The 27,748-nt window shown below is 44.3% G+C and overlaps 1 protein-coding gene across 2 annotated transcripts; it reads left to right on the forward strand.

Annotated features, from left to right (window-relative positions):
* The first annotated feature begins 16,320 nt into the window (after positions 1–16,320).
* LOC100281392 (cyclopropane fatty acid synthase) lies at positions 16,321–26,612 on the forward strand. 2 transcript variants are annotated; one of them, XM_035964785.1, is made up of 25 exons: positions 18,777–19,169; positions 19,242–19,355; positions 20,076–20,302; positions 20,428–20,533; positions 20,610–20,711; positions 20,795–20,854; positions 20,949–21,027; positions 21,124–21,271; positions 21,346–21,469; positions 21,595–21,775; positions 22,325–22,353; positions 22,486–22,634; positions 22,716–22,818; positions 22,907–23,002; positions 23,170–23,225; positions 23,373–23,496; positions 23,574–23,636; positions 23,801–23,860; positions 24,100–24,261; positions 24,360–24,433; positions 24,582–24,675; positions 24,769–24,905; positions 24,994–25,074; positions 25,852–25,957; positions 26,034–26,612. In XM_035964785.1, the coding sequence occupies exons 3-25, from the start codon at positions 20,091–20,093 to the stop codon at positions 26,109–26,111; spliced, it is 2,424 nt and encodes an 807-aa protein (XP_035820678.1). In that variant the 5' UTR covers positions 18,777–19,169; positions 19,242–19,355; positions 20,076–20,090; the 3' UTR covers positions 26,112–26,612. The 2 variants fall into 2 exon arrangements, with proteins under 2 accessions (NP_001147782.1, XP_035820678.1); NM_001154310.2 differs by lacking the exons at positions 18,777–19,169; positions 19,242–19,355 and adding an exon at positions 16,321–16,611 and having other exon boundaries at positions 26,034–26,290.
* The last annotated feature ends 1,136 nt before the right edge of the window (positions 26,613–27,748 follow it).

The following is a 27,748-nucleotide window of genomic DNA, read 5'->3' on the forward strand; positions in this document are numbered from 1 at the left end:
AGACAAGGTTGAACTGGATGTTGTACTAGAACATGTACAATATATTGGTATAGTAATCGATCTCTAAAGAGCTCATATCTTAGATGGTCTAGAAAAATAGTTTGGAACTAACGAGTCGGCTCGGCTCACAGTGGCTCGGACCAAGCCAAATCGAACCTTTTTCTCATGCTCACTGCATAGGCGAGCCGAGCCAGCTCACGAGCGGCTCATGGAGTTGAGTCCAATCTGGTCCAACAGAGGTCAAGGGACCTGGTCCGGTGCACCAAGCCTTCGAAACGCAGAAACTTGCTCTCTGCGTACTTGGTTCGGTGCACAATCTGATACAAACCATACTGGTCTGGTGTACCGCAGTATAACAGATTAGTCTAAACTTTGGCACTTTATCTTGTCTTCATTTAGCTCTTCTCTTGGGCACTTTCATGACTTAGACAAATGTTCCTCGAATGTGTCCACACATTCTAAGTCATCTCATTGGCTTCAACTCAACCTTCAACTTTCTATTCTTATTTTCATCATCCTTTTTTTGCTCTAGTTGGAATTAGATATATTTAAACGTCGGGTCGGACCAGGTCAAGGTCGGGCCGTTGGTAATTTGGCATGGCCCGTATCAACTCGTGCCTAGTGTCGGATCGGGTCGGGTCGGCCCGTGCTTGCCTGTTGGGCATGTTAGGTTGGGGTTTTTCGGGTTGGGTCAAAAATCATGGCTCGTACTTAGCCCGTGGATTGTTGCGGATCAAAAACTATGACACGTACATGCCCGTTGCATTGATCAAGTCGGGTGGCCAATGATTAGGTCTAGTTGGCACTTAGAACCTCAAACTCCAAATCTGATCAATTATCTTATTCCATTGAATTCCAATATGATAAAATAATCACCAAGAACACATCTAAACTCTGTAATTACCCAAAATCCAATTCCTTATTGATTTATCATTCTTGGCTTTTTTACCAAACTCTACACAACAAGTGAGCCCTACCAGGTTCTATCTTTGATACCTTCTGCTTGGACTTGTGACCATGCTTGATCCCTTGAGTTTGCATCCCTTAATCCTTATGACTTGAACCATCACAATAAATATGAGTTAATCCGATGGCATCCAATCATGTATTCTAATGTTGTGATATCTAACACAACATAACTCTTCAAAATCTGATTAGTCTGTCGACATCTTGCAAGTATTCTCTTCTTCACCCTAGCCATGGTACCTCGGTCCATAAGCCATTTGCTTGACATTCATGTTTGCTTAGTCCCTTAAAGCCTTTTCCTTGTTTGTCTTCACCCTATCAGACTGTCTCCAAGTATATCACATTGAAAACCAACTTAATCAATGTCCATTCTTCTCCTCATCTTCTTCAACAAGGATCGCACAAACATTGCAAGACTTCTCCTGAGCTTGATTAGTCCCTCGACTAAATGCAAATACTTACTTCTTCACCTTAGCCTTGGTACCTTAGTCATCTTGACTTTCTTCTTTGCTTAGTCCCTTAATGCCCTTTTCCTTGTTATCTTCACTCTATCAAGCTTTTCTTAAGCCATACCACTTTGAGTGTACATTGAATTCTTGACTATCTAATTTGAGTGTTGAACTTGTATCAAATCCTTCTTGTGATATCCATGATCAATAATCATGACTGATCTTTCTATGGAATATCACATGATTCTCTTGTGTTACACCTTCTATGTCTTTCACTAAGACATGTGCTATATACTTAATTTCATGTTCAACACTTGACAAACTGATTAGTTATTTAATATTGTTGTCATTCAATTCACCAAAACCCAAAAAGATGTAGATGCACTTTCAGGGGCCTTGGTGGCTAGGAGAGGTGGGTTAGGGCCAGCCATGGAGGTTTAGTGGTCGAGTGCGGTGGCCTAGGAGAAGGAACGTAGGGGTTAGACGGACACAGTTAAAGGTAGGGCAGCGATGATGGTTGGGTGCTAGTAGAGGGCCTTGGTGGTCGACCACGGTGTGCTTGGGGCCACGCAGAGAGCCCTGAATGTCGATGCAACAACAAGGGGAAGACACGCATGGGTTGTTGGTCAGTCGCAACAACATGTATGTCGGGCAGGAAAGAGGAGACGATGATCGTTGGCGCTATGCGACCACCAAGGGGTGGGGGAGGGTGACCGCAAAGGTGTAAGTATTGGCCATATTGGAGGGAAGGGGAAGGCCAACCCTAGGTGCGGTGGAGGCAATTAGATAGGGCCAACCATGAGGATATCAGGAGGAAGTGGAAATGACACAAAAGAAAGAAAACATAAAAATGAATCAGTATGAGTTGTGTAATCGGTGATAGCAGTGGGTAATTTTCACCCAACTTTACAAGAATGTATGAAACATGATTATATGGAGCACCCCTTGATGAGTTATACCAAAAAAACTAAATTCATCCTTCAAAATCATTTTTGGTTAGATCCGAATTTAATGAAACTATATATCGTTTGATAATTTTTTTAGAGTAAAATGCAGTAGATGCCCTCAAACTTGGTATGTTATGTCATTTAGAGACCCGAATAAGTCTATTGTGGCATGTTACATTGATATCCAGTTTGAATAAATCTGATTTTAGATGGTTTTGGATGTGCCGCCAAGTTGCAGCATGCGTTTGAAAGCATCTAGGCCCCTGGTTGGTTTTAGTGATTAATGACAACGTAATATTATATGTGACTAACGTGTGTTTTGCAGAGATAAATGGTAAGTTAGGTCGCATGACAGGTAAAAGCACTACAATGTGAAAGCAATCCCGGAGATAAAAACTCGAAGCGACGGCTAAAACAACGGAACAAAAGGTGAAGGTCTACGGAGTCCGAGTGTCAAGGAGATGTGGACACTCGCGATTTAGTTAGGTCTTTTATTCTCTTTTAGCCGTACTATAAAGAGGGGTTGTCGATGAGTAGTTTGACCAAGAGAGTTCTAGTGTAGTGTTGGTGCACAATCACACTCATATACAGTGCTAGGTGTCACTCTAGAACTCACACACAAGTTAGAGCGAAAACCGATTTGAAAATCAGCTGAAAAACAAGACTTAGAGTTTCTGGCTTTGGGGCACCGGACTGTCCGGTGTGCACCGGACTGTCCGGTGCACCCTCTGCCAGGTGGGCCAGGCTGGTCCACTGCAGGGACTCTCCCAGTCGCAGAAACCCGAGAGCGCAGCCTTCGGAAATGAATTTTAGCGGCACACCGGACACCGCACCGGACTGTCCGGTGTGCACCGGACAGTGGACTGTTCACTGTCCGGTGCGCCATGAGTCCAACGGCTCTGTGTCAGAACTAGCCGTTGGAAGTGACCGTTGGCGCACCGGTGGCGCACCGTTGGCGCACCGGACTGTCCGGTGGGCTAGTTGGTGGGTGAGGGCTATTTATACCCCTTCCACCCACCATATTCAATGTCTTGCACTCCACATTTATTCCAGCACCTTGGTAGAGTATTGCAAGCACCAAAAGCCTAGTGAGGAGATTAGAGAATCATAATCCACGCTTGTTCCTCATTAGCGCTAGTGAGAGCCACCTAGAGCACACACCACTTGCATTAGGCTTCTCTTGGTCAAGCGAAAGTCTATGGCTTGTTACTCTTGGTGATCGGCATCACCTAGACGGCTTGGTGGCGTTGGGAGCTCGGTGATCACCGTGAAGATCTTGTTGGTGACCCGACTCAAGTTTGTAAGCGGTCTCGAGGGATCCACCGCGCCGGAGTGGCAAAGGATCATCTCGTAGTGAGCACTTGGTTCTTGCGAGGACCAAGGGGGAGCGATACCCTTGCGCGGGTGCTCCAACGAGGACTAGTGGAGAGTGCCGACTCTTCGATACCTCGGGAAAAATTGGAGGAGTCTTCTAAACTTTGCTTTACATTCCGCACTTAATTCAAGCTATTTACTTTGTGTATTTGTTTAGCAAGTATTTGAAGCATTGTCTTAGCCTTGTTACATTTCTAGTATTATTTTCTTAGTGCTAGTTGTTGGGGTGAAGTTGGGCTCTTGTTTAGCTCTTGCTTAGGTTTTAATTAGTGTTGATTTTTAGAAAAGCCCAATTCACCCCCCTCTTGGGCATCGTGATCCTTTCAATTGGTATCAGAGCCTTGTTGCTCATAGATTAGCTTAACCGCTAGAGTTACGATGTCCGGTGGGGATGGACCTCCTCCCGTTTTTGATGGTGACGATTTTCCTTATTGGAAAATTCGTATGGAAGCATACCTAGAGGCTATAGACATTGGTGTCTATAAAGCCGCCACACAAGGGTTTCCCCAACCTAGAGATCCCACAAATCTTGTAGGTGATGAGTTCAATTATGAGAAATGGAATGCGAAGGCCAAAAACACCCTTTTTAGAGGCCTTTGCAAAGATGTGTTCAATAGAGTTCGGAATCATAAAAATGCTCATGATTTGTGGATGGACATTTGTGCTCTACACGAAGGAACTAGAAGTGAACGTGAGGAAAGATATCACATAGCTATGCGAAAGTTAAATTCTTTTGAAATGCTTGCTAATGAAAATGCAAACGCTATGTACTCACGACTTAATATTCTTGTAGAGGAAGTCAATGGATTGGGGCTTACTCAAATCTCACAACCGGATGTTGTGAGGAAGATTCTCAGTGTCCTCCCAATAGCCAAATATGGACACATTGTCACTGTGCTACATCAAATGGATCTTTCGGTTACCACACCTACACAAATTTTGGGAAAGATCAATGCCCATGAAATGTACATGCACATCAACGACAAAGAAGAATCATCTTCCAAAAGAAAGGATTTGGCTCTCAAAGCAAATCATGAAAGAAAGGGAAAAGCGAAAATGCAAGTTGAGGAAGAATCCTCAAGTGATGATGACCTTGATGCAAACATTGCCTTGATGGTAAGGAAGACCACCAAGATGTTGAAGAAGCTAAATAGAGAAGGCATCAAATTTGATTCAAGAAAGAAGAAGTTCTTTTCCAACAAAAGAAAGCCCATTTCTGAGATGGACTGCTACAACTGTGGTGAGCTTGGTCATCTTGCTCATCAATGCAACAAGCCCAAGAAGAACAAGTTCAAGGGCAAGAAGGAAGATGACAGCGATGATGAAAAGAAGGAAAAGAAATTCTTCAAGAGAAAGGATGGGAAGCAAAAGAGGTTCCACAAGAAGAAGAATGGAAAGGCATATATTGTTGGCGACTGGCTCACCGACATCGAATCATCAAGTGGGTCTTCTTCAAGTGAAGAAGAAAATGATGAAAAGGTTGCTGCCATCGCCGGGGACTTCTCTTCACCACCACCATCGCCATCATCCACCTCTCACCTATGCCTCATGGCTAGGGGTGAACGGAAGGTACAAAATGATATTAATATTGATGATGATAGTGATAGTGATAGTGATGAAGAATTTGCTTCACCTTCATATGATGAGTTAGCTGACTTACTTAAAGAATATACTCAAATCATTAGAAAGTCAAAAGCTAAATGTGATAGGTTGAAAAATGAAAATGAATCTTTAAATGCCAAGTATGACATAGTTATAAAGGCTAGTGATGAAATAAAAGAAGAAAATAAAACTATGTCATCAACCATAAATGAGCTCACAAACTCCCTAAAAGATGCTAAGGAGAAGTATGACAAATTAAATGAAGCTAATAGGGAGTTGCAAAATGGACTAGTTAAGATCAAGGAAGACTATACTCAAATTAAATTTGATCATGACAATCTTCTTGTTGAAAATGAACTTTTATCTTGCAAAACACATGAGGCTATTAACCCCGTTGTTAAGCTTGATGTAGCAACCTCATGTGATGATTTGATTCAAGAAGAGCAAACTAGTCTACATGCTGAATTGACTGAAAAAGTTGAAGTCCTGACTTTAGACAACCAAAAATTGAAGAATTATTTGACTGATGCAACTACTAGAGGAAAAGTTGCTATTGAGAACAATGATTTCAACAATGAGTTGACAGTGGATAATCAAAGGCTTAAGAATGAGGTCAAGAAACTAAAAAGTGAAAATGAACATCTTGCAACAAGTGTGCAAAAGTTCAACAAGGGTCAATACCTCCAAAATGAGCTGCTTATGAACACTGTTATGAAAAATAACAAGAGTGGTATTGGATACAATGCTTTTGTGCAAAAGAAAGCTATCACTCAATACAAGCCAAAGCAGACTCACAAGCCTATCAAATGCTTTGAGTGTGGAAATGAAGGTCATTTTGCCCACAACTGCAAAGCTAAATCACCAACTCCCTTGCCTAAGCACTCAAGACCATTTGCTTTCAATGCTCACTATGTTCTAAGAAAGGTTGCAAATGGAAAGATTAAGGTTACATTCCTAGGTCCACCAAATAAGAGTAGACCTAGACAAATCTGGGTGGCAAAGTCCTTAATTGAGAGAGTCACTGGTCCTATGCAATATAGGGCTCTCAAAACTCAAGCTTGAATTGTCTGTGAATGTAGGTGAACTACAAGACCGGTGGGAGCCATTGGGTTATTGACAGTGGATGCACACAACATATGACAGGCAACCCACGGATGTTCACCTCATTAGATGAGAATGTTGATGGTCAAGATAAAATCACATTTGGAGACAACTCAAAAGGAAAAGTACAAGGACTTGGCAAGGTGGCAATCTCAAATGACCTATCAATATCAAATGTTCTCTTAGTTGCACCTTTGAGCTTCAATTTATTATCAGTGGGACAACTCTGTGATCTTGGACTTCAATGCTTATTCACTCCATCAGAGGTTATTGTAACAAAAATGGATGATGAATCAATGGTATTCAAGGGTTTTAGATACAACAACCTCTACTTAGTGGACTTCACTTCAGAAGATGCAGACTTAAGAACTTGCCTCTTCACCAAAGCTTCTCTTGGATGGCTTTGGCATAGGAGGCTTGCACATGTTGGAATGAGCACACTCAAGAAGGTATTAAAGAAAGATATGGTTAGAGGATTAAAGGATGTGGTGTTTGAAAAAGACAAGCCATGCAGTGCATGTCAAGCTGGAAAGCAAGTTGCTAATACACATCCCACTAAAGCTTTCATGTCAACATCAAGGCCACTGGAACTACTTCACATGGATTTATTTGGACCTACAAATTATGTCAGTGCCGGTGGCAACCTCTACTGTCTAGTGATTGTTGATGACTTCTCAAGATACACTTGGGTGTTCTTTCTCCATGACAAATCTGAAGTTGCATCTATATTCAAGAAGTTTGCCAAGAAAGCACAAAATGAATTTGATTGCAAGATTAAGAAGATTAGAAGTGACAATGGCAAAGAATTTGACAACACCAACATTCATGAGTACTGTGATGAAATTGGGATCAAACATGAAGTATCTGCCACATACACACCTCAACAAAATGGAGTTGTTGAAAGGAAAAATAGGACCTTGATCACTCTTGCAAGAACAATGATTGATGAGTATAACACACCGGAGAGGTTTTGGGCCGAAGCTGTCAACACTGCTTGCTATGCATCAAACAGGCTATTTCCTCACCGGCTACTTGCGAAGACTCCTTATGAACTGCTAAATGGGAAAAAGCCAGACGTCTCTTTCTTCCGGGTGTTTGGGTGCAAATGCTACATCTACAAAAAACGCCATCATCTAGGGAAGTTTCAAAGACGTTGTGATATTGGTTTTCTTTTGGGTTATTCATTAAAGTCCAAAGCATATCGAGTATTCAACCATGCCACTGGCGTGGTAGAAGAAACATATGATGTGGAATTTGATGAGACTAATGGCTCCCAAGGAGCACTTGAAAATCTTGATGATGTAGGTGATGAGCCACTTAGGGAAGCAATGAAGAACATGCCTATTGGAGCTATCAAACCAAAAGAAGATGAAGAAGAAGTGCAAATCATTGACAAGCCTTCTTCATCAAATGTACCACAAGATGATGAAAAAGATGAGAGGCATGCAAATGAAGATACATTTGTCTCTCATGAACAAGCAAGGGTACAAGCCAAAGATGTTGATGCTCCAGGATCTTCTTCCCAAGTGGTTGACAGGAGGAACTCATCACTACTTCAAGCTCATCCTCAAAACCAAATCATCGGGAGTCCTTCACAAGGGGTTATTACTCGATCACATAAACATGCTAATTTTATTGAACATCACTCTTTTGTTTCTTGTGTTGAGCCTACTTGTATAGATGAGGCGCTACAGGATCCGGACTGGGTGAATGCCATGCATGAAGAACTTAACAACTTCACCCGTAACGAAGTTTGGACCCTGGAGAAGCCCCCACAAGATGCAAGAATCATTGGAACAAAGTGGGTGTTCAGAAACAAACAAGATGATCAAGGTGTGATTGTAAGAAACAAGGCAAGACCTGTCGCAAAGGGATTCTCTCAGGTTGAAGGCTTAGATTTTGGAGAGACCTTTGCACCGGTTGCTCGACTGGAAGCCATCCGTATCCTACTTGCATATGCATCATGTTACGATATAAAACTTTATCAAATGGATGTAAAAAGTGCATTTTTAAATGGCTTCATAAATGAACTTGTATATGTTGAGCAACCGCCTGGATTTGAAGACCCTAGATATCCTAACCATGCTTACAGGTTGTCCAAGGCGCTTTATGGGCTAAAGCAAGCTCCAAGGGCTTGGTACGAGCGTCTTCGCGACTTCCTCATCGAAAAGGGCTTCAAAATCGGGACCGTCGACACAACTCTCTTCACAAAGAAACATAACGGTGATATTTTCATTTGTCAAGTATATGTTGATGATATAATCTTTGGCTCGACAAATGACTGTCATTGCAAGGAATTTGGTGAGTTGATGTCGAAGGAGTTCGAGATGTCAATGATTGGTGAGCTAACATACTTCCTCGGCTTTCAAGTCAAGCAATTGAAAGACGGTAACTTTCTCTCACAAGAGAAGTATACCAAAGACTTGTTGAAAAGGTTCAACATGGAGAAGTGCAAACCAATCAAGACCCCCATGCCTACAAATGGACATCTCGACTTAGATGAGGGAGGTAACCCGGTTAATCAAACTCTCTACCGTTCTATGATTGGTAGTTTATTATACCTTACCGCATCTAGGCCCGATATCATGTTTAGTGTCTGCATGTGTGCTAGATTTCAATCTAATCCTAAGAAAGCTCATCTTCGCGCTGTTAAGAGAATTCTTAGGTATCTCAAGCACACCACAAGCGTTGGTCTGTGGTATCCCAAAGGAGCTACTTTTGATTTAATTGGCTATTCCGATTCGGATTATGCCGGTTGCAAAATTGATAGGAAAAGTACTTCTGGGGGATGCCATCTGCTTGGTAGATCACTAGTTTCATGGACATCCAAAAAGCAGAATAGTGTTGCCTTGTCAACTGCCGAAGCGGAATACATTGCCGCAGGTGCTTGTTGCACACAGATTTTATATATGAAACAAACTCTTCTAGACTATGGCGTAGTTCTAGAAAAAGTACCTTTGTTGTGTGATAATGAGAGTGCTGTTAAAATTGCTAATAATCCTGTACAACACTCTCGCACCAAGCACATTGATATCCGTCATCACTTCCTTAGAGATCATGTTGCTAAAGGAGATATTGTTTTAGAAGGAGTGAGGTCGGAAGATCAATTAGCGGATATTTTCACTAAGCTACTTGATAAGACCCGCTTTTGCATGTTGAGGAATGAACTAAATATTCTTGATCTCAGAAATTTTATGTGAAATGTCAAATGGTGTTGTCACTTGCATTGCATATTTAAAATTCCTTGTATTGCATCTAGGACTTGTCTAACCTAGTTGAGATAACCGCCAACAAAGCGAGTGAAAAAGCTTAACTTGGGTCAAACCTGACAAGTCTTAGTCTTAAAGCTTTTAGCACTTAAATTCTTATTTTTCATGCAATTATTGGTTCTTGAAATATGCATGAGGTACTGCACTTAGGGGGAGTATTCAAAACTCAAATCACTCTTGAAAACCCCTAGTGCAAGCACAAATGCAAATTTCACCATTTGCCTATTTTCTCTAAAAATTAACTAGCCTATGGCAAAATATTTTGAAAAGTATATGAGAGTGCCAATACCTATCCCAACAAGTGTTATTTTGTGTGATTATAAGTTGGGATTTGGTTTGGTTAGGAGTTAGATAGAAAAATTCAAAATTTTCCAAACTCCCCTCTGTCTGGGCTCACCGGACAGTCCGGTGTGCACCGGACACTGCACTGTGCAATGTCCGGTGCACCGGCAGCCGCGCGCAAAATTCCTCTTTTCCTGTGCGCTGTCCGGTGGTTCACCGGACAGCTACTGTTCGCCTCCAGCCCGAGCCAGGCCAGAGGCCTTCTTTTTCCAGCCTGTGCTCGCTGCTCTCTGTCTCCAGGCGCCTCCCCTCTGCTCCTGGCGGTAGTCCGGCAACCTCCCGCCACCGGCGGCCTCCAACCTCCGGCGACCACTTCCCCCTCCTCGGTGAGCAGATCTTCCCTCAGATCTCCTCTCTCTCTTTTCCTGTGAGCAGCAGTTTCTCCCTGTGAACAGCAGTTCTTTCCCCTGTTTGTGCACCTCTTCACACTTCTTGAAATCTAGTGAATTCTTGTGAATCCAATTGGTGGTCAGTGCTCTAATGTCTCTAGTGTGTATCCCTACCTGTTTTTAGCTCCTTCGGGAGGGCATTCCCACCTCAAATAGCCATTTCCCTAAAACCCTAGATCCCCGCACACCAAGTGTTCGGTGAAATGCCCAAACCAGCCAAACTTGCTCCAATTGAACCCAAATTTTTCAGGCACTTTCACCACACTTCCAGTAACCTACTTGCCAAATTTCACGCCAATCCGAGATCCCAGGCTTAAATTTAACCAAAATTCTCGTTTTGCACGATCGTTTCCGAGCCGAGTGCCCAAAACCCTATTTCTTCGCCTAAATTCAAACCAAGCACACACTTCACTCATATTGACCTATATAAACCTATTCGTGACGTATCGGCTCAATCCCATATCGTTTTGTGCCTCAATTTGAATTCCAATCATCCTATGTCTCTATTTGTCCGTCAAACGTCGTTTTCACGGCTTTTGACTTATCGATCGTCCCGTCTCGTGCCATATCTCTTTGTGTATGTATTTATTCACATTTCATATGCCTATGACTATGTGACTAATACGTGCTCACCTCTTCTGTCATTTCAGTGACCTTGTGTGACCGTGTGCCGTCTCCCGTCCTGCCTGGATTGCCACCTCTCGTGTGACCTTTCCAGGTAGACATCACACTCTTTGCTAAATCTATCAGTCACTATTTGCTCTGTGCTTAGTCTCTCTATCTCATTTGCAGACTTTAGTTCAAGATGCCGCGCACGAAGAATGCGTCGGCATTAGGGGGTGGCGATGACGAGGACCCTCGTCGCCCCTTCCGGCAGGTGAAGGGGAAGACTGTCTTTTTGGAGCAGCAGGAAGGCCGCAAGAAGCGGCGTTCGGACAGAGAGGCTCGTGCAGCAGCAGCAGCTGCAGCAGCCGCTGCGCAGGCAGCACTTGGAGATCAGCCGGATATTCCATCAGATCAGATTGCTTTCCGTGCTCGTCGTCTCGCCTCCCGGTCTCGCTCCTCCACTCACACCTCCGCTTCCACTCCGCCACCCACTCTGCCTGCTCCAGTCACTCCTATTGCTCCATCCACCTCCACCGCCATACCCACTACCAGCTCTACGCCAGCTTCCACTGCTTCCCCTGCCCCCGCTCCCGCTTCAGCTCCTCCTGTCCCTCCACCTCGCTTCCGGGAGCGTGATGAGACTGAGGTCCGTCCACTGGTTTCGGATCCTCGTCTGTTTGATCTTCAGCGTGCTACTGCAGCCCGGGTACGTCGGTTCAGGTACGTACCCGTGGAGTCTTGGCTGCCAGCTCAGAGAGACCCAGCAGCAGGAGTTCTTTTCAGCACACGGATTCAGGAGTCGTTCTTCAGGGCTCAGATGTCTGCTCAGATTGCGCTGCGAGTGCACCGCCTATTGGATCTCCCAGCTTTTTTGCTAGCAGCCGGTGCTGAGTCTGAGGCGCATCTCACCTATCTGCCAGGCCTCCTGACCCTTCTGACTATCAGCGGCAGATATGTTGAGGAGTGGGTCCGCGTCTTCTATGCCTCTGTTTGGATTGACCCGGATCATCATTGGATGAGGTTCCGCTTTGAGCGCGAGGATGTCACGATCACTGCCAGTCAGATCAGACAGCTTTTTGGATTCCCTGAGTCGTCTACTCGCCTCCACAGTCTCTGCTACGGCACTTCAGATCCTCCACGTCGCCCTCACGGCGGTGTGGCTCCAGGGACAGCTCACGTCGCGGCTCTGTTCCGCCCGCCCTTCACAGATGGGTCGCGACGTTCTCCAGCCGACTTCACTACTGCAGCGAAGTACTTATATGAGCTCGTCAGACGGACACTCCTGCCTAGGATGGGATACAGGGAGGCTACCACTCATATTCAGCTTTGGCTCCTTGGTGCCCTGGTATCCCACTCTGAGTTTGATGTTGTTGACTTTCTGATCTGTGAGATTGAGGACACCGTTCTAGATGGGATTCGTGCTCGACGGCAGCTACAGTATGCTCACTACTTGTGCCACATCTTTGCGCAGCTGATCCAGCCACCTCGTTTTCAGAGTACCCTTGAGGCCTCACGCCTTGTATTTGGATCTTACCGTCCTGCTCCTGAGATTCCAGTGCCAGCTTATGCTCCTGTGTTTGACACTCAGGCCGAGGATGCTGCACTTCGACAGTTTGACACCCAGGGTGCAGCAGCTGATGATGATGATGATGATGATTTTGGGGTTCCTCCTCCGCCTCCGCCTCCTATGCCTCCACGCTCACATGATCATGAGGCTGGGAGTTCCCGTGCTGCCCCTGCTCCTCCTCCAGCTTTGGACCCTGCCCTTGCTTCGATTCTTCAGACTCTCACCCAGCAGCAGCAGACTCTCACTCAGCAGCAGCAGACTCTCACCCAGCAGCAGGCTCTTCTGGCAGCCGAGCAGGCCCGTTTATCCGACAGGATGCTCTCGATGTTTCAGAGCATGCAGGACAGGCAGGATGCATTTCAGTAGCAGCTTATTCAGGATAGGGCAGAGAGTAGGGCATTCATGGCTCTCATGCTTCAGCATTCTAGTATCTCAGCACCTCCAGTTCAGTCTGCTCCGCCTTCTTCGCTTCACGCTCCAGTAGTGCCTTCGATCTTGTCTGCACCCCCTGCTGTTACCTCTCCGCTCCGGCCGGTCACCTTGGCGTTCACTTCTCCAGTTCTCAGCTCTGTCTGCCCGCAGCCGCCAGTGCCACCAGCATCTGCTGTTACCACTACCGCTGTGGCAGTATCTGTGACTGCTTCTGCTCCGGTAGCTCCTGCAGCGCTGCCTGCGTCCGAGTCAGTACCAGCTCCAGCTTCTACCGCAGATCCTGGATCTGAGACTGACTCTGACCCTCCGTCGGCGTTTGCTCTGCTACCTCGACCTCGACCGGATGCGCCCCCGCCGCCTCCTCCTGCTTCAGATGTTTAGGTTCAGGTCCCTTTTGGTGTTTGACGCCAAAGGGGGAGAGATATGAGTTGTGAGAGCTAGGGGGAGTTAGAGAGTTAGTAGAGAGTCAGTGTCCTTTTGATGTAATATTTGTGCCTGCTACTCTCTGTTCTAGCTTGATGTTTTTTGGCTCACAAACTCGTCATATACTCTCGTTGCTTATGATTGACTGTGTGTATTACGTTTTCACCTTATATCATATCACCAGTCTTCTAGTTCTTGTTTCATTAATTTACTTTCTCTTTTATATGAACAAGAATCTTATGATGTGTATGCGCTCACTCTTATTATTATGGTACACATTCTTTCTGTCAAAAATTACTGAGTATAACTAACCATTCTTTCAATTGACAGAATCTTCAAAACAAACTACTCTCACAAAACTTGTAGGGTTGTCATCAATCACCAAAAAGGGGGAGATTGAAAGCATCTAGGCCCCTGGTTGGTTTTAGTGATTAATGACAACGTAATATTATATGTGACTAACGTGTGTTTTGCAGAGATAAATGGTAAGTTAGGTCGCATGACAGGTAAAAGCACTACAATGTGAAAGCAATCCCGGAGATAAAAACTCGAAGCGACGGCTAAAACAACGGAACAAAAGGTGAAGGTCTACGGAGTCCGAGTGTCAAGGAGATGTGGACACTCGCGATTTAGTTAGGTCTTTTATTCTCTTTTAGCCGTACTATAAAGAGGGGTTGTCGATGAGTAGTTTGACCAAGAGAGTTCTAGTGTAGTGTTGGTGCACAATCACACTCATATACAGTGCTAGGTGTCACTCTAGAACTCACACACAAGTTAGAACGAAAACCGATTTGAAAATCAGCTGAAAAACAAGACTTAGGGTTTCTGGCTTTGGGGCACCGGACTGTCCGGTGTGCACCGGACTGTCCGGTGCACCCTCTGCCAGGTGGGCCAGGCTGGTCCACTGCAGGGACTCTCCCAGTCGCAGAAACCCGAGAGCGCAGCCTTCGGAAATGAATTTTAGCGGCACACCGGACACCGCACCGGACTGTCCGGTGTGCACCGGACAGTGGACTGTTCACTGTCCGGTGCGCCATGAGTCCAACGGCTCTGTGTCAGAACTAGCCGTTGGAAGTGACCGTTGGCGCACCGGTGGCGCACCGTTGGCGCACCGGTGGCGCACCGGACTGTCCGGTGGGCTAGTTGGTGGGTGAGGGCTATTTATACCCCTTCCACCCACCATATTCAATGTCTTGCACTCCACATTTATTCCAGCACCTTGGTAGAGTATTGCAAGCACCAAAAGCCTAGTGAGGAGATTAGAGAATCATAATCCGCGCTTGTTCCTCATTAGCGCTAGTGAGAGCCACCTAGAGCACACACCACTTGCATTAGGCTTCTCTTGGTCAAGCGAAAGTCTATGGCTTGTTACTCTTGGTGATCGGCATCACCTAGACGGCTTGGTGGCGTTGGGAGCTCGGTGATCACCGTGAAGATCTTGTTGGTGACCCGACTCAAGTTTGTAAGCGGTCTCGAGGGATCCACCGCGCCGGAGTGGCAAAGGATCATCTCGTAGTGAGCACTTGGTTCTTGCGAGGACCAAGGGGGAGCGATACCCTTGCGCGGGTGCTCCAACGAGGACTAGTGGAGAGTGCCGACTCTTCGATACCTCGGGAAAAATTGGAGGAGTCTTCTAAACTTTGCTTTACATTCCGCACTTAATTCAAGCTATTTACTTTGTGTATTTGTTTAGCAAGTATTTGAAGCATTGTCTTAGCCTTGTTACATTTCTAGTATTATTTTCTTAGTGCTAGTTGTTGGGGTGAAGTTGGGCTCTTGTTTAGCTCTTGCTTAGGTTTTAATTAGTGTTGATTTTTAGAAAAGCCCAATTCACCCCCCCTCTTGGGCATCGTGATCCTTTCAGCGTTTTCCAGATTTCGAGAGTTCGAGAACTCAAGTGACACGACACGTAAAAACAAACATGTAGTCGTAAGAGCAGTCGCAATGGTGCACAATCAGCTCTCTATAAGAAATCCATGTTAGCATCTATCCTATATGGCAACAAATTAAATGAATAAAGAGAGTGGTGCTATCTATGAACTTGGAGTAAGCCTATACATAGAAACCGATGTGGTACAGAGAGTGTATTAATTATTAAAAACAGTTATAGATATCTACGACTATAGACACAAATCCATGTTAGCATCTATCCTATATGGCAACAAATTAAATGAATAAAGAGAATGGTGCTATCTATGAACCTGGAGTAAGCCTATACACAGAAACCGATGTGGTACAAAGAGTGTATTAAGTATTAAAAACAACTATAGATATCTATGACTATAGACACACCATTGTAAAGATTTACTATAGTATAGTATATCCATATTTCGATGATATGAATATTTTACTATAGAGGGTGTGTATGTCTGTATCTACGCTACTGTGGCTGCCCTAAGGCTATCCGCAGCGGTTCTTCCTATATCATATTTTTATGTCGCATCATCAACATTCTATCCACTGTTTTTTCATCTCCCGCAACGATTCCCCCTAAATACTTCCTTCATACCTTACTATATCATATAATAATGAATCTCGTGCCACGGCTACAGTAACCCGTGCGGATATTCTAAGCGACGGGATGCGTCTACGGAGGGGAAGCAATGCATGCATGTCGGGAATAGTCGCAAATAGTCGGTTCGCGTATCACATCCAGACACGTTGGTGTCGGTGTAGCTGTTGTGCTCCCACCGGTCCCACAGCCACAGGCGGACAGGTCCTGGACTCCTTGCTCGCCCAGCGGACAACCCCACAAAACCCTATCACACACGGGGATACGGCCATACGGGCAGTCGGGCGCAGGGCACACGGCTAGAGCCTAAAAGGGAGGGAGGGGGAGGCGCGCGAGCCGCCAGGACCTGAGAGCGGCTGCTGCTGGCGAATCGACCTCCTGGGCCCGGGAAGAGATTGGGTACTGTAGAGAGACCGGGTAGAGATAGAGAGGCCAGGATGAGAGTGGCGGTGGTAGGCGCCGGCGTGAGCGGGCTGGCGGCGGCGCACGAGCTGGCGAGGAGCGGCGGCTCCCGGGTGACCGTGTACGAGAAGGAGGACTACCTCGGTGGGCACGCCAGGACCGTGGCCGTCGAGGACGCCGACGCCGCCAGCACCGTGCAGCTCGACCTCGGCTTCATGGTCTTCAACCGGGTACGTACAACCAACGTACACACATACATATGTAGTTATGATATTGTAAGATAGAAGCGCGTCGTGATGGTCGCTTCTCGTGCGCGCTCGCGCGCGGCGTATCCACGGGCATTCTGTGTGCCATTCGGCATGAACAGCTCTCCCCTCCTCCCTTGCGACGATATCCTCTGCGCTTCAACGGCAGCTCATCTGTTGTCTCCTGTTCCACTTTTCCTTTCCGTTTCCCATATTATTCTTCTTATTAATGGCTTGGCAGAACTAGATTCAATATGCATGGGGAATAATTTAGGTTATTCGCATGGAGGTTAATTGCTCCATGCATGATTAGTTGGTCGGTAATAAGACGCAAACAACCCATCAAGCTTGCGAAAATGCGAACACATAATAATATGGTAACTATATAAATACGAGAACATATCGTGTATATAAGACCATCTTTAAGTACATATGCACAAACTAATTCTAGACCTTTCATTTAATAACCTTCGATCGGCTGAGTGTTTTTGTTTGAGATTATAATTAGTTCAAAATAAGGTAGATTATATAATCTAGATATATTATAATCTTAAACAAACAGATCCTAAGTATATAGGGTTTTTAAATATAATCTAGATATATTATAATATCAAACAATCGGGCCCGTATATATGCAAGAGGGTTTTAAAAAATGTAGCTGGACATGTGAACAAGAGCGTGGAAAATCATATATATATATATATATATATATATATATATATATATATATATATATATATATATATATATATATATATATAACACGTCAGCCCAAAAAAAAGACGTTGTACGAAAAATCCAGATTAGGTAGTTTTATGCAGCATATGTTCCCTGTAAACACACCAGAGGGCCCGGAAAGGGTGCTTGCAATATCGAGGCGACGTGGAGGCAGCAGTGACCTTACAAGCTCACGTGGTCATCACCAGCTAAACGTGGTCATCACCTTCCTGTCTCGGCCCCCTTTCTCCAAAAGATCACATGTACCATATTATATTCTACGACTCGTCATATTGCTTGATTGCGATAGATGTCCAATAGCTTAGAGTTACTATTACCAGATAAGATGCTACCCTAATTAGGAATGCTGTCGGCCTCACTTGTAGAACATCTCTGCTGTGTTATTGTGTCTTGTCCGATCCTCTCTAATCTTAGTGGGTCCATGTATCGGCTTGGATCTGTTTGGGATGCTTTGCTCGGGATCTCTCCTTGCAAACGGCGGTGCTTTCTCCTTATGGAAATTTAAGTCCATCAATAATATACTTAACTAGTAATATACGTAGGATATAAAATATGTAAGAAATTAAAGTGTTATATATTATGAAATTATTTTCACAACGGATGAAGTCAGTGCTACGTTGTCTATATATATTCGCGCAAACAAATGTAAATCTATATGGACTTATGTTTTTTGTTCTACAGGGTATTAGGTCTTTTTCTCATCCCGGCCCGTATACAAGTCCAACCTTCACCTTTGTTAGTGACATCACAACATTTGGACTAGTCAAATTACCACACACACTTCATTCATTAGACCATATTGATTCTCACCCTGAACATTCTTATTTTATTATTTCACCTTGCACATGTCAGTGCTAGTTTAAACATCTACTTAGTTACTAGTAGGTTGTAGATGTACTTTCCCGCATCAAGTAATCCAAATGAGATTTGTAACACCACACGCACCATTATTCTTGTACCATCGGCATCAACCTCGGTCAAATTCAAGGTTCAGGGTTCGAGAGGGTGCCAAACAAACTAGAGGAAAAGGCAAGGAAGTAGGCTAGACGGGTAGTGGTAGTGGACAAGACAACAAAAGTGGTAGGGATGATGTCGACCGTGGCCCGTGGGTGACCAAGAACCAATGGTGGTCATCGTCTGAGGCGGATTCTATCACATTGATGGCTCGACGCTATTGGGTTGGGTTAGCCTGGCATGCATGGCAGGATCTAGCGTCTGCAACCAAGGAAGGAGAGCAACGGGAAACTGTGACCCGATCTTGCAAGCACTGGATACATCTGGCCGCCGTGATGACCTCGGCCTTTCCTCCATCGGCGTGGAAGCAGCACCGGAGCAGGGAAACCAGGTCGGGACAACATCGCCGGACGGCGACCCTGCTCACAGGATGAAGAGGACCTTAGTAAGCTGCTCGCCAACAAAGCAAAGCTGAGGAGGAACACCGGACCGGCGGACCCCGACGAGGAGGAGAACCGGCGGCGGTGCGAGGTGGACAGACAGATCCGGGGCGGCGGAGAACGGATCGCGACCGGGGTGAGAACAAGCCAGGCCACAACCGCCCGCAAAGGAACGAACAATCCGGCGTCGAAGGCAGAGCGATCAATGGCTTCTGCTGAGGGTGACATGACAGGTCTCCTCTATCTCTATGTGGTCACTGGTCAGCGCAGAGCCACACGAGCAACCAAGTACACGATAAACTGCGAATTGACCCGGCGTCGGTGCTGGTGCGGTTCATCCGTGCTTTAGTCGCGCCCCATGCCCGTGCACGTCAAGCGTTCGTCTTAATGCCTGTGAGGCACACCGTACGCGTACGTACTCCTACCCTCTCTGTCTCTAGGCGGCGATCAATGGTGCTCAAGTGCAGCGTGGTGGACCGCCAGGTCGTCCATGGAGAAGTGCTCCCCATGCAGCTCAATGTGGACGGCCACTTGCCACGGCAGCCAAGGAGGCTCGCACCAGGGTCTGGACCGTCCTCAACGAGCTGAGCAATCACGGTTAGTATCAGCTTCAGCCTCGAGGTTATGCTTGACCACCAGCATAACCTAGTTTGGTCAGTGGACATATTTGACAGGAGCTGACAGGTCACACTTGCATATGACCAGTGCACATTAGTTATTATATGGCTAATCTTGGGCTGTATTATGTGCTAGCGAGCAAAACTGCATATCTACTGGCAGAGCAAAAATACATGATTGCGTGTTTTAAGTATGTACCTACCTGTTTTAAGTATGTACCTACCTCACAGAACAATTGACTTGCGTAAACTTTTATCAGGAAACAAAAGTTAACATAGGCTGGCCTGCGTGTCAGTGGCATTGTAAAAGGCAATGCACGTCGTGATGTGCGGTGAGCATATTAGTCAGATACCCTGGCCAACATCACATCAGAGTGTGTCCTGCCCACATGGCAAACGCAACATTGTTGTGGTGCTAAAATGTTAGAACGCCTTACCACGATCCATATAAAGGTAACAGGATAGAGCTCCTTGATCAACTTGGCAAAATGTGCAGGTAAGTGGAACGACAACTTAAGTGTACAGTTTCCTATCAGTTTTACCAGTAACTGAATTTTGTGGGTTTACCAAGATTTACAATTTTGACCAGTGGTGCACCAATTACGGCACAAATTTTGTGCACCGTTTGAATTTATGTGTTGCAAATATTGTGCTTTCGTATACCATAGAACTTGTGACATATCAATGCACTAAATTTCAGGTAACATACCCAAACATGCTGGAGTGGTTTGAAGGGCTCGGTGTAGAGATGGAGATATCCGACATGTCCTTCTCAGTGAGCACGGAATTGGGGGCCAGCGGCAGCAGATGCGAGTGGGGCAGCCGCAATGGCATCTCAGGACTCTTGGCACAGAAAAGCAATGCACTCAGCCCTAGTTTCTGGCGCATGATTCGGGAGATACTCAAGTTCAAGAACGATGCTCTCAGGTGAGATAATACATCTCGATCTCATCCCGAATAACTAGCATTAACTATGGTGTCACTGCATACTTAGTAGTTTACTTACAACAAATATATGATAACCCAGAACTGATGCTAGCTTGCTTTTGCAGGTACTTGGAGGACCATGAAAACAACCCTGATATGGACCGGAATGAGACTCTCGGGCAATTCATTCGGTCTCATGGATATTCACAGTTCTTCCAAGAGGCTTACCTTGTACTCCTCTGTTCGTTGTTTGTGTATATGTTTTCAGTTTGGAGCAAATTAAAACGGCATGTTTTCTTTGCTGCAGACCCCGATCTGTGCGTGTATATGGTCATGCCCATCGCAAGGAGTGTTGGGATTCTCTGCTTTCTTTGTGCTCTCTTTCTGCCGTAACCATCATCTTCTTCAGGTGAACAAGCTTGTTAACTAGGCTGACTAATTTTCTGCTATGGATGCTAATTTTTTTCTCTTGCATTTTAACTGTGCATTCAGTTGTTCGGTCGCCCCCAGTGGCTCACCGTGAAGGGTCGTTCGCACTCCTATGTACACAAGGTGCTGTTCTGTAGTCCCTTTTCTCTCTTCACCGCTCTAGAAGAATAAATTGAAAAAAGGGTGATTGATCAATTCAAGTAGCGCACACCAGCAGGTAAGGGAGGAGTTGGAAAGTATGGGTTGCCAAATTAAAACCAGCTGTGAAATCAAATCTGTTTCAAGTTCTGAGGGAGGTACTGCTAATGCACGATCTTCATCCAGAATTTCTTCTGGTTATCATCTGGTAACTCATCCAAAACAAGTGATCGGTATTGTTCTGTTTGCCTCAGGTTTCAGGGTTACAGTGTTTGATGGTTCAGAGGAGACGTATGACAGAATCATATTTGGTGTCCATGCACCTGATGCTCTAAAGATTCTAGGAGCTGAAGCAACACATGAAGAATTGAGGATCCTAGGAGCTTTTCAGTACGTCTACAGGTAATGCATGCTATGTGCCTACAGATCTAGGTTTGTTTGTTTGGATCTGATCTCCATTTGCGCTTTCACTGCAGTGATATATACCTCCACTCCGATAAAAGTTTGATGCCACGGAGTTTGTCTGCTTGGAGTTCCTGGAACTTCCTGGGGACGACAAGCAAGGGGGTTTGTGTAACCTACTGGCTAAATCTGCTTCAGGTAGTTACCTTGCCTTAACATGGATAGCAGCAATTAGCAATGTATTGTTACTTAATATATGTATGTATATAGCACTATGCCACTATGTACTTTGATTAATAGATCCTTATTGGAATATTTTCTAGAACATAGAATCTACAAGCAGACCTTTTCTGGTGACGCTGAATCCTCCTCATGTCCCAGACCACGTCTTTCTTAAATGGTACACTAGCCACCCTGTCCCATCTGTGGCTGCCGCAAAGGCTTCTCTTGAGCTTCATCACATTCAAGGAAACAGAGGAATTTGGTTTTGTGGGGCATACCAAGGTAAGTTACTCCACCAATTAACCTTTAGTAATACATACATGGCTTGCATCAAGAAGGACATTCAAAACGCTGAAAGATATACATGGCTTGCATCTATTGAGCCAGTCTGTCTGTTTTATTTCAAAACGCTGTGTGGGCTGTGTGCATTCTAAATGCAGAGGTTGGAAGCAAGAGTCAAGATAGTTGTATCAATTGATGTAATTGTTTTGAAATCAATAAAAGCATTCTTTATTAAAAAGAACACTCTGACTTTCTGGCTTTCACAGAAAGACAGAGAAAATGGATTTTTGCTGTTGGACGACTACAGGAGTCCAGTGTCCTACAGCAAATGAACTAATCATATTAACTGCAGTACTGTAGATTGTGTCTTGCAGAAAATACATATGCTTTTTGTAGCATCCAACAACAAAGATCATTTTTCAGTGCTTTCATCAAAAAGCACTAAGTAGGAGTGTTTTCTAAAAAAATTACCAACTATATGTAAGCATATCAGCAATTACAACACTGTGATTAGTTCTGAAATTTATGTATCTTCTGATTCGATAACAGGTTATGGTTTCCATGAAGATGGACTCAAGGTACTGTACTACAACCTGCAATGCCTAGTTACCAATGTTTGGATGGGATTTTTACCTTTGTAGTTCCATGTAGAAGTACAAAGTATGTTGGATATTTCCAATATGACATTGGAATTGATGCATGCCCTGCAGGCTGGGAAAGCTGCAGCTCAAGATTTGCTTGGTAAGGAGAGTGACCTTTTGGTGAACCCAAAACAGATGATCCCATCGTGGTCTGAGGCTGGGGCGCGTCTTCTGGTAACAAGATTTCTTGGTCAATATGTGTCTGTCGGCAACTTGGTGTGAGTTGTTCAACCAATTGATCAATATATCACAAAAATGTTTAATTGTGACTCCTCTGACTTGATTAATTCTGTATCTAGCTTGCTTGAAGAAGGAGGCACTATGTTCAGTTTTGGTGAAGTAGGCAAAAAATGCCATGTGAAATCTGTCCTGCGAGTACATGACCCCATGTTTTACTGGAAGGTTCTCTTTTTTCTTCTCACGATTCTGTCCCACAACTTTTGCTGGCTCTGATCTCTCATGTCACTTGAAATTGAAATACATTCTGCAGGTTGCAACTGAAGCAGACCTTGGCTTGGCAGATGCCTACATTAACGGTTATTTCTCATTTGTAGACAAGAGAGAAGGTCTTCTAAATCTTTTCCTGGTTAGATCTTACAATCTAAATAGTCAAGTCAAACAATTGGCACATGTTTTTTAGGGATCAAATTGGCACATGTCACATGTGCATAGATACAGTACTAGTTAATTGTACATGTATAGTATCGTTTAATGTTTACTTTTGGATTCCATCCATGAATCATTTTGCTACAGATTCTCATTGCGAACAGGGACGCAAACAAGAGTAGTAGCAGCGCTGCTGGTAAAAGGTTAGTCCCCTCCAAATTTCTCCATTTTTAAAATTAAAATCAAGCAGTGTATATGAAGTCTAGTACTAATTTCTACCATCAACAGCTAAGTATTTCCTTCACAAAAACTGCTAAGTAATCATGTACACATGTAATTTGTATGGTCAGGGGTTGGTGGACACCCCTGCTATTGACAGCTGGGGTTGCCTCCGCTAAATACTTCCTGCGTCACATAGCAAGGAGGAATTCTGTCTCACAAACACGTCAAAACATCTCTCAACACTATGATCTGGTCAGTAATGCCACCATTCTCATTCCGCTTTAGGCTCCCATCTATGTTTACAATTTTTTCTTCTTATGTTCATGCAGAGTAATGAATTCTTCTCTCTTTTCCTGGATCCATCGATGACTTACTCTTGTGCCATCTTCAAGGTTTGTGTTGTGAACCTGTGATCAACTAGCTAGTGCCACTCGTGTGTTCGAGAAAAGAAAACGTGTGCCACTCGTCTCTAACTTGGTCGTCTAGCCTGAGAACAAAGTGCTGATCTAGTACCATCAAGTACTGATTCTTGATTTGTGCATGCCTTATATGGTAGACGGAGGATCAAAGCTTAGAGGCAGCCCAGCTACAGAAAGTTTGCCTCCTAATCGATAAGGTACAAGATGCCGAAACTATCAATTTAGTTATTATATTGGTCTGACAATAAATAATTTCATATATATTCACGCATGCTTGTATATTATAGGATCTGTTGAATCACCAGTATACTAGACGCTGAAAGTATAAATTAAGTTGGTACTAGTCTGATAGTAAATACTTGCATATATATTCATGCATACATGTGTATTATGATTAGATGGATTACCAATGTGCTTCATGCTAAATCGATCGTAGGCTAAAGTGGAGCGAGATCACCATGTTCTTGAGATTGGCTGTGGTTGGGGCAGCTTAGCAATCCAATTGGTGAAGCAAACTGGTTGCAAATACACTGGGATCACATTATCAGTGGAGCAATTGAAATATGCACAGAGAAAGGTGAAAGAAGCTGGATTAGAGGTTAGTGTGAAACATGTGCCCCTTTTGTTCTGCTAATGGTTATCTTAGTTTAGTTTTCTCTTCCAAAAAATAATGTTGACGTTTATTATGCTTGGCAGGACCACATAAGCTTCATGTTGTGTGATTACCGTCAAATACCAACTCAGCGCAAATACGACAGGATCATCTCTTGGTTAGTACTGCTAGCTGTAGATGTAGATTAAATTGATCTCTTGCAGTGTGGAGACTGCTATAAGTAATTTAGTTTCCTGATATATATATGGCTGAAAAATATAACGAGGGAGCTGATGCATGCATGAAAAATGTGTTTGACGGTTCAGCGAGATGATCGAAGGTGTTGGGCACGAATACATGGACGATTTCTTCGGCTGCTGCGAGTCCCTTTTGGCTCAAGACGGCATATTTGTCCTGCAGGTATCTACATCCTATATACACAATGAACTTTCTATATGCATCGCCGTAGACCCAATTGCATGATTTGTGATCGACTAACTTGCACGGATGTAGTTCATCTCAATCCCAGAAGAACGGTATGAGGAATACAGGCGCAGCTCAGACTTCATCAAGGAATACATCTTCCCTGGGGGTTGCCTGCCTTCGTTAGCCCGGATCACGTCTGCCATGTCTGCAGCATCAAGGCTCTGGTACACGACGTCGCCAATCATCTATATATCGATCTCTGCTGATTAGCTATGTACATAGTATATGCTGATCCAATTTGTTGGAGTGCAGCATCGAGCACCTTGAGAATATTGGGTACCATTACTACCCAACGCTGATACAGTGGAGGGACAACTTCATGGCCAATAAGGAGTAAGTAGTACACAACATAACTCGCTAGTAGCTGATGCTGGCATACAGCGTACACGTATTTCTCCTTGCCTTATCTTGTCTCCAGCAACTTCCTCTATATCTGTCCTCTATATTCGTCGTCATTTACAATCTCCTTTAAAAGATTATATCCTCTATATCTGCTTACTCTCCAACGTCCTCTAAATCACGTCATCTATACACAAATACCTATATTAGAGACATTTTTACTTTTAAATTTTTGTACATACGTATTTGTCATACTCTAAAATGTATTTTACATATTTTAGTTTTAGTAAACCAGTTGTTTGAAGTATTCAAATGGATAAAGAACCATTTCGAGAAACTCTATATATAGAGGATCCAACAGCGTCCTCTAAATTTAGAGGACTGTTTAAAGAACGCTGCTGGAGGGAGTAGATGACGACATCATCCTCTAAATTTAGGGTACATGACCCTTTAGGATGCGTTTGTTTACAATGACAGGACGGGATCGGATGGGACGATCCCTCAAATAAGGTTGTTTGGTTCAGGGTCAAAGGTTGGGACATGACTATCCCAGTGTTGTCCCTAGTTATCCCTCAAAATTGGAGGGACGAGAGAGGACACCGGTGGAGGTCCCTGTTCTGACTATGCTGCAACCAAACGCACCCAGATCCTTGTTGGAGCTAGTTTTAATATATGATGCTGAAAGAGAATACAGTTCTAGCACGGTATATAATTATATATGATTACTGACATCAACCAGATTTATATAAATGCTGCTCCGGTCCTCTGCAGTGCAATTTTGGCCCTGGGCTTCGATGAGAAATTCATCCGTATATGGGAATACTACTTCATATACTGCGCCGCTGGTTTCAAGTCACGGACACTTGGGAACTACCAGGTACGCGTCCAACTACGTCTGTTCATGGAGTTATACCAACAGCAAGCATGAATACAAATGGATATCATATCTGCAGATTGTGTTTTCTCGCCCTGGCAACGACAAATTAGGTGACAGCGGTATACACTCCTTAAGCAAGCTTTCTGGCAGCTAATAATGCGAGGATCTATATATATGTGGTGGTAGCTGGATCAGTCGGAGCCTACACACCTGAACTTGAGCCTTTTTATTTGTGATCGAATTGGACACGCAGTGCTGTGTACACGTCGCTAACTAACTGTACTTGCAGCGGCGGATCATTCCATTGCTTCGATCCAATTTGACGTTTCATCACTTTCTGTTTCTGTTGGCGCAACGTAACTCCAATGATTAACCTTGGCACATGGCCGGCTGGGACGCAGGAGAGACTCGAGCATTCACTTTCGCTGGATATACATTTGTGTATTGTGTCCAGTCTCCAGACTCCAGCGCTGTATGATGAGCTCAAGAACGTAGATATATTGTCGTCAGAGTAAGACACCACGGTACCAAAGTGCTAGGAAAAATCAGAGATATAGAAAGATAGAGGAGCGCAGACCTAAAACCGCTGGATCAGAGTATCGATATAGCTGTATGCACACGTACAATATAAAGAGGTTTGGACTCTTAAGCATAATACCCTACGTCATCTATGTGGTGATTGGTTAGGTGCAAATGTGGATACAGCTTAGACTCAGATGATATCTGAGCTACCCAGTGAGAACGGCCCTAACTACCACTTAGAATCTGAATGTCTACCCCTAGAGAGAATGATATTGAACCCTTTTTACGTTGCTCTACATATTCCTTTTATAGCACAAGAGATGAGAGAGTCATTCATACATAGAGAAGATAGCGGGCTCTGCTCAATAGAGGTCCATCTAATTTTGATTTGTCTTAGTTGTCCCACCATACATGGAGCACACATCTGACGTGTCACAAGAGTGAGTGTGACATGCTGCAGTAGCAGGTAGCTGCTGAAGGGTACACAATGTATAGTGCTCTTGGTTCATCTATGGTCTGAGGCCTGGCTACAATGGAGCATTTTAACCGACCGCTATGTCACCTCTCTCAAAAGAATGTGATAGACAAAAACATTATCTTAATCGGTCGATCGCCATTGGAGAAAGGGGCTTTAGACCCCTAGCATTGGTACAGATTGAGTTAGAACCTACACTGACGCAAGCATCAATATGGATTCTAATTGTCAGGACAAAGTATTGGTATTGCTCAATGACTCTAAACGGTAGTAATGCCCCTTCTTTAGTACCGTATGGAGCCACAACCAATGCTAATCCCTCGAGAGCATAGATTAGTACAGCTCGAGCACATATAAGTATCAGTTGTTGGCTCCAACAGGTACTAAAGGCTCTTTCGGAGTTAGAATAAAAGAAAAGCATCTTCTAACTAACTAGTCACAAACAGCTCTATAACAAAGTGGTAAGAAGGAAACATGTGAAGCCCCATGTCTTGGGTTGGAATCATAGCATCACACTCTCAAGTATTTTGCACGAAAAGTGTGTTAAAAGCTCCAAGTGTGGTTTTAGTAATTGAGACAGGTTAGGATGTCTCCAGCAGCTTACCCATCCTATCTCTCATCTCATCTCCTATTTCAAACTTCACTCTATAAACAGTGCAGCCTACAGTACAAAACAATGTTTTGCACGACCATACACACGATCTACTGGAGATAGCATAATGGACTAACATCTACTCTAGTGTTGTGTATAAGCAAGGTTAAGTCCACATTTAAGATTGAGCACGAATGACAAC

The sequence above is a fragment of the Zea mays genome, chromosome 2 (assembly GCF_902167145.1).
Source record: "Zea mays cultivar B73 chromosome 2, Zm-B73-REFERENCE-NAM-5.0, whole genome shotgun sequence".
Lineage (NCBI taxonomy): Eukaryota > Viridiplantae > Streptophyta > Magnoliopsida > Poales > Poaceae > Zea > Zea mays.

Excerpts from the sequence above, each read along its gene's own strand:
- LOC100281392 (NM_001154310.2), top strand. The coding sequence starts at position 16,417 with ATGAGAGTGGCGGTGGTAGGCGCCGGCGTGAGCGGGCTGGCGGCGGCG. Across the intron at positions 22,354-22,485 it reads TCCATGAAGATGGACTCAAG|GCTGGGAAAGCTGCAGCTCA; the intron begins GTACTGTACTAC and ends CATGCCCTGCAG. Across the intron at positions 23,003-23,169 it reads GTCTTCTAAATCTTTTCCTG|ATTCTCATTGCGAACAGGGA; the intron begins GTTAGATCTTAC and ends ATTTTGCTACAG.